At 47.3% G+C, this 6,879-nt stretch overlaps 1 protein-coding gene across 1 annotated transcript in view; it reads left to right on the forward strand.

Annotated features, from left to right (window-relative positions):
• The window catches only part of Irf2bp2 (interferon regulatory factor 2 binding protein 2), a 3,764-nt gene extending 633 nt beyond the window's left edge, over positions 1-3,131 (forward strand). The window contains exons 2-3 of the mRNA XM_017801644.2: positions 2-620; positions 1,133-3,131. Coding sequence (XP_017657133.1) covers positions 2-620; positions 1,133-1,848 — 1,335 coding nt within the window. The 3' untranslated portion in view covers positions 1,849-3,131. The remainder of the gene's footprint in view (position 1; positions 621-1,132) is intronic.
• The last annotated feature ends 3,748 nt before the right edge of the window (positions 3,132-6,879 follow it).

Here is a 6,879-nt window from a genome sequence, read left to right on the forward strand (position 1 = left end):
GGGGCTCCCGCAGCCGCCCACGCCGCAGCCCGCCCCGGTGAACGGCATCTTGGTGCCCAACGGCTTCTCCAAGTTGGAGGAGCCGCCAGAGTTGAACCGCCAGAGCCCGAACCCGCGGCGCGCCCATGCCGTGCCGCCCACCCTGGTGCCGCTCATGAACGGCTCTGCTGCCCCGCTGCCCGCCGCGCTCGGGCTGAGCAGCCGCGCCGCCGCCTCGTTGGCCGCAGTGAGCGGGGCCTCGGGCCTGGGCGCGCAGCCCGCCGAGCTGAGCGCGCACAAGCGGCCTGCGTCTGTGTCCAGCAGCGCGGCGGTGGACCACGAGCCCCGCGAGGCGGCGACCAAGGAGAAACAGCCGCCGCCGCCGGCGCACCGTAGCCCGGCGGACAGCCTATCCAGCGCGAGTGGAGGCGGAGAGCTGAGCGCCGAGGGCGCGGGCAAAGGCCGCGGACCCGGAGACCAGGACTGGGCGAACAGGCCCAAGACGGTGCGCGACACGCTGCTGGCGCTGCACCAACACGGCCACTCGGGGCCCTTCGAGAGCAAGTTCAAGAAGGAGCCGGCCCTGACTGCAGGCAGGTTGTTGGGTTTCGAGGCCAACGGGGCCAACGGGTCTAAAGCAGGTAGGGGCGGCTGTGGAGCCAGGGGTGTAAGGGCTCGAGGGGGCACGAGGTCAGGCTGGGGTGTGTGTGCACCATACTGCCCCAGTCCAGAGACAACAGCCAGCCAACTTCCTGGTCCACCCGAGGCGGAACCTGCGCTCGGTGGCAACGTGGTTCTTGTGCTGAACCAGCACAACGGGGATGAGTCAGAGCGGGCTGATAGGCAGACACTTGGGGTTTTCCTTTCCCAGCACATTCTTGGACGGGAGCATGAGGGCAGCAGTCACCTTTTAACTTGTCGGGGACGTTAGCGGTCACATGCGGTGGGGGGGGGGAGCCAGGCAGGCCTGCCTTCTGCCATTTGGCTTCCTTTGGAACTGGTGTGCAAGGCTCAGTCCCCCTGCCAGCCGCAGGGTTAGCAGCTGCGCGCAAAACTTGTATGGAGGTGAGATTCCGGAACCTCGTACCCAGAGGTCTCCTTCGAGAGTATTTTCACTTACTTGCCTTTTCTTCCATGCCTCTCTTTTCTCCAGTTGCAAGAACAGCAAGGAAAAGGAAACCTTCCCCAGAACCGGAAGGGGAAGTCGGGCCTCCTAAGATGAATGGTGAGGCCCAGCCGTGGCTGTCCACTTCCACAGAAGGGCTCAAGATCCCCATCACCCCCACATCCTCTTTTGTGTCCCCACCACCCCCTACTGCCTCTCCTCATTCCAACCGGACCACACCGCCTGAAGCGGCTCAGAACGGCCAGTCCCCCATGGCAGCCCTGATCCTAGTAGCAGACAATGCCGGGGGCAGTCATGCCTCGAAAGATGCCAGCCAGGTTCACTCCACCACCCGGAGGAATAGCAGCAGTCCACCCTCTCCGTCCTCTATGAACCAAAGAAGGCTTGGCCCCAGAGAGGTGGGGGGCCAGGGCACCGGCAGCACAGGAGGACTGGAGTCGGTGCACCCTGCCAGCCTCCCAGACTCCTCTCTGGCAGCCAGTGCCCCCCTGTGCTGCACCCTGTGCCACGAGAGGCTCGAGGACACCCACTTTGTGCAGTGCCCTTCGGTGCCTTCGCACAAATTCTGCTTTCCTTGCTCCAGACAAAGCATCAAACAGCAGGGGGCTAGCGGAGAGGTCTACTGTCCCAGCGGGGAGAAGTGCCCTCTGGTGGGCTCCAATGTTCCCTGGGCCTTCATGCAAGGAGAGATCGCCACCATCCTCGCGGGCGACGTGAAAGTGAAGAAGGAGAGAGACTCGTGACTTTCCTCTTGAGAAAAGCTCATGCTTACTCTTAACCAAAACTGCTTGGACTGTATGTAAATCATATATATAAATATATATATATATATCCAAGACAAGGGAAACGTAGACTTCATAAACATGGCTGTATAATTTTGATTTTTTTTGAATACATAGTGTTTCTATATTTTTTGACGACAAAAGGTATGTACTTATAAAGGCATTTTCTTCTTTTGTTAACGTTATTAGCCTGTCTTTGCTTTACTATCCTGGTTACAGTTACCGGTCTATGTAGGCTGTGACTTGGCTGCTTTTTTTAGAGCACTTGGTAGACAAATGCCTCTAGCTGTATTTGTATGCACTTATTTTAAAAAGAAAAAAAAGCCAAATACATTTTCTGCCGTTGTAAGATTGCCTTACTGACATTCCTCATTGCCAGCCCCCTGGGCTGGAGGCCAGTTGGTAGAGAAGGAAAGGCGTGAAGGGGGCACTGTTGTCAAGAGGGCGTGCCATGCTGCTGGGAAGTGTCACCTGACGTGCCCAAGCAGGCCCTCCCAGAGGAAAGTAGGGTTTGAATCTATTTTGTTTTTATGGTTCAGTTCTTGCAATAGTGATAGTCTGAGAGGCGCTGCTGAAGGGTTTGCAGGATTGGGTTCTGGGGGAGTTTTTGTTTGTTTTAAATTTAAGGCAAAGTTGCCACTGTTACTCTGCCCACATGACCAGTTGTAAGATTGCAAGTTGCATGCCCTTTGGTGGAAGCGGTTGTAAGGGGTGGTGTGCAAATAAGATGGCACCGCCGGACGTCCTCCAGCAGAGCCTGGCTCTGCAGCGCCATTCAGCCTTTCGAACACTAGAGCTCTGTCGCTGTCATTGCAGGCCAGGTGAACTTGGAGACTGGGATCGGTTTCTTTTCTGTGTTCTGGGTTTTCTCCCGTTTTGTTGTTGTCTTTTCCCTGTCACCTTGCAGCCCTTGACTGTGGCTGCCCAACGCTCCTGTCATGGCCGGTGCTCCATACAGTATGGTACATTGACAGGACCAGCCCTGGGTGCTGCCAGGATGCCCTGTGGGCATATCAGTGACACCCTGTGTGGGTAGAGGAAGCCTGCAGTTTCCTTCTTACAGGTGTTTGAAATACCAAGTGAATAATACTGTTCTGGAAATAAAGGCTTTACATAATAGGCAAGCCCCACCTCTCAAACTATTTTTAGAAGCTTTTTGTAAACTAATTTTCTTGATCACTATTTTACATTGGTGAAGTGATTCTTTTTTTTAATTAAAACCAATAAATCATCAGTTATTAGAAGTAGTTGTCCGTCAGTGATGCTGGGTTTTTTTTTTTTTTGTTCTGTGCTGGTTCAACACGGACAGGAACATTACCCTAAACCCTTCCACTCAGGTGTTTGTGAGATGGCCTCACAGGCTCAATCATGGCTTCTAAGTCCACTGTAGTTTGTGTATTGTTCACAGCTTAGCTTCTGTTTTAATTTGGAAATAGGTTATTACCACCTTGGGATTACTTTTTAGTTACATCTTTGTCTTTTTTTTATTGTCCAAAGGTTTGTTTTTTGTTTTTAGTGGTCACGTTACTAAACTTGAAAACCAGTGATAGTGCACCAAATACAGTATTTTTTGTCATGTTTTTCATGCGTGCACGTACTCGCACTGTGCGAGTTCACGTTACCAGTCATTGTTATAGTAGAGTTGCATGGTGAACCAGTTCGTCGTTACACTTTTTTTAACTGACGTATCTGTGACTCATATCAGACTGGTCTCTCAGAGGCGAATGAATACATGGAGAAAGCAGAGTCCATTTCACATGCCCATAAAGACATTTGTGAAGAACCCAACTATTATGGTCTGTTGTAGAAATGTGTTTCTAAGCACTTTATTATAAACTGGAATTTGACCTCATAGATGTTACAACTAGATCAGTCATTTGACCTAATTTGCGGTGGCTATCTGTATCTTGCAATCTCAACACAGATAGGCTGTCCAAAAGATTAATAAAGAACCATCCTGCCGAGTCAGAGAAGTTTGTCCAGCTGTGGTAAAGGCCACCTGTGGCTTCTCTATGATAGTGGTAAGGGAGACAGAACTTGAACAGTTTTAGAGGGCTGTATTTTGAGGGTCAAGACCTGTGTACATCTGTCTGCTTGGCCCTGGGTGGCCAGAGTGCTGATCTGGGGGCCTGGTTGATGGTTTGTGGTCCCTAATGACAGTTCCCCACAGCTGAATAGATTTGTCAGAAAGCTACTTAACTGTCCATGGACAGTGTCAGGTTTCCCATACTATTCCAGCCGTGCTTTTAAAATACTCAGAATATTAGGGGATGGGGTGTCGAAGCTTTCCTTTTTTTGCTTTAACAATTGGTAGAATTTAACAGTTGTACCGTCTTTCATGTGGCCTCACGTTTAAAGTTACAAGAACAGACACATGGTTTACAACTTTTACTATATTCCTTGGCCACCAAGTATTTTAAAAGTGTGCCACCTTTTAACCTTTGCTTTTTTTTTTAAGTTGAAGGTGATAATTTTTTTCTATATATGATGAAACTCATGTCAACTGAAGTAAGTGTAATCTTAGCTGTCAACATTATTATATTTTAAGTCACGCTATGGAAATATCACCTGCATTCTGTCCTTTGTCAGATTTACAGTACTTTTTTTTTCCTTTAACTTTTAGCATTAAATAAAAATAAAATTGGGAGCACTGAACAAAATTTTCTGAGGCCTTTTTTACAATGAGCTTAGGATGGCTATTATGTTAATCACTCTACTAAAGGATGTGTGGGGTTGGGGTTGGGGTTTGACTGTAACAGGAGAATAACAGATAAAAGACTTGCAGAACAAAGAGGCAATTCTGGTAGAAAGAGGTGCTAGAAACTAGGGAAAGGGCAGCAGGACATGGGACACAGATAGGGGCTGCGCAGGAGTTCAGCTGGGAAGCACTTGTTTGTTTTTCCACTGGCAGGAAAGCCAGGCCCTCTACAAGAGGGGGCTGGAAAGAAACTAGTGACTACACTGAACAGACCCGAGCCAACCTGGAGCTGCTCTTCGGGAAGATTTCTAGTAACAGCCATCTTGGGCCACAGGACAGTGCACGGAAGACAAGGGGGATAAACAGAAAGAAAATGGTCTGCATTTGGGAAAGCACTCACGGCTGAGGTGGGGAGATTCAGTATAAGAAGCTGAAGTTACTCAAGGTGGGAAGTCAGGAGTGCATTTTACAACTGCTGTCACCACAGTAAAAAGGTCCTGGAGGATGCAGGTTTTATTCTATTGACCTATGGCTTAGAAGAATTCTGTGAAAGGAAGTTGAACTTTTGAAGAGTTCAAGACTAAAGTAGACCCAGACTTCCTGCAGGTTTTCAGTCAGACATCAACAGTGGATATGTCATTGAATGCATTTTCATTAGGGGTGGTCCTGTAACTTGGGGGAGGTATCCTTTTTTTTTTTTTTTCATTAATAGCCCATTCGATGCACTTAAAAAAAAAAAACTTAATAACATGTTACGACATTTTAATTTAGTGAGCTAGAAGGAACAGGCTGGACTATTGGTTTCTGTTTTCTCTGAAATGCTAGATTTTTAGTGACACTTAAAAATTGTGTCTGTCACACAAGAAGCTCCTTCCAAAGATAAACATCAGTGATTATGTTCAGTTTTCAAGTAAGAAAACAAGCTAGACTCTTGTGGGAAGGAAAAAGTTAAAAGAGTTTGTGACCCCTTTTGGTTCCAAGACTTTTAAGTCCTCCATTACTCAACTTGTTTTGTATATGATTTATGTATATGGCTTTATTTGGTCAGTGAGGAGTGAAATGCCTGTCTTCCTGATTCCCTGAGTGTGTGCATGGAATCATTCAGTAGAATGTTGAGTTTGGGTAGCCACCAGAAATCCTGACTCACTTGCTTGCCTTTATTCATAGGCAGCAGCTAAAAGACACGCCTGCCTTTCCTGGTCACAGACCAAGGTCAGATGCTCCAGTGAATGGAATACATTCTTAGTCATCTAGGGTTCTAGACGAGGAGCTGTAGTTAACTCCTTCAGTGCCACTGGTTAGGCCTCTTGACATAGCCAGCAGTGTTAAAATTAGGTGGGCGCTACAAGCACATAGATCTCTCTGGTGTTCCTGGGGACAGCCTGCTATCTTCCTTAGTCTGACTGAACCCCTTACTTTGGGACACTAAAATAAAACTCATAGTTTGTAAGTTACTTAAGAGACTGGAAGTTGGAAATGAGTGGGCTTGTGAATTAACATCAATTTCCCTGACTCCTTGGATAAATTTCAAAATTTGGAGACCCACAACTGTTCCCCCTCCCCAACTAGCTGATCATTATTAAGAATATCTATATTCTTAATATGGGTATTGGGGTGTAGGTCAGTGGTAGAGTGCTTGCCTAACATATGTGAGGCCTTGGATTCAGTTCCCAGCACCAAGAAAAAACCTACCAGTGAACTTTTAAACTCATCAACATGTCACCTGTCCCATGTCAATTGATTTAAAACAGCTTTCCTTTTATTTCAGAAGACAACTTATTTTTTAAAAGACTGTGAAATTATATTTGAAGTCTTTATCACAATATTGTGTACTTCTGTGTGGGACTGAGCCACATAAAATGATCCATGCAACCCACAAAAAGAAGATATTTTAGGGCAAAAGTTCCCAAATCATTTAGACATGGTATCTTAAAAGCTGTTCTTTTATTTTGAATATAAGAAACTTTGTTAGAATGACTCTATTAGTATGGTATAAAGTTTCTTCTATAATACCATCTTAAATATGTCTAAAAAGACAAAGCCTGGCCCTTTATAATTCACAGTAACTCAGTCACAGAACGTGCTTCCAGTGTGAGTAATATTTATCACAAGATCAGCCATCATAGGCCTCTAGGTAGCAGACGTTTTCCTCCTGGGTCAGACAAGATCTGTAGACCCAGATGACAGGATTCCAAGTTAGAAATGAGAGCAGCCAGGCACTGATTGGCCTTGGTGGGACTGCAGAAGTCAAAACAGCCGAATCAACACACACCTCTTCCAGGAGCCCTCCGTGC

This window comes from Nannospalax galili, unplaced genomic scaffold (genome assembly GCF_000622305.1).
Source record: "Nannospalax galili isolate Female #2095 unplaced genomic scaffold, S.galili_v1.0 scaffold1463, whole genome shotgun sequence".
In the NCBI taxonomy this organism is placed as follows: Eukaryota; Metazoa; Chordata; class Mammalia; order Rodentia; family Spalacidae; genus Nannospalax; species Nannospalax galili.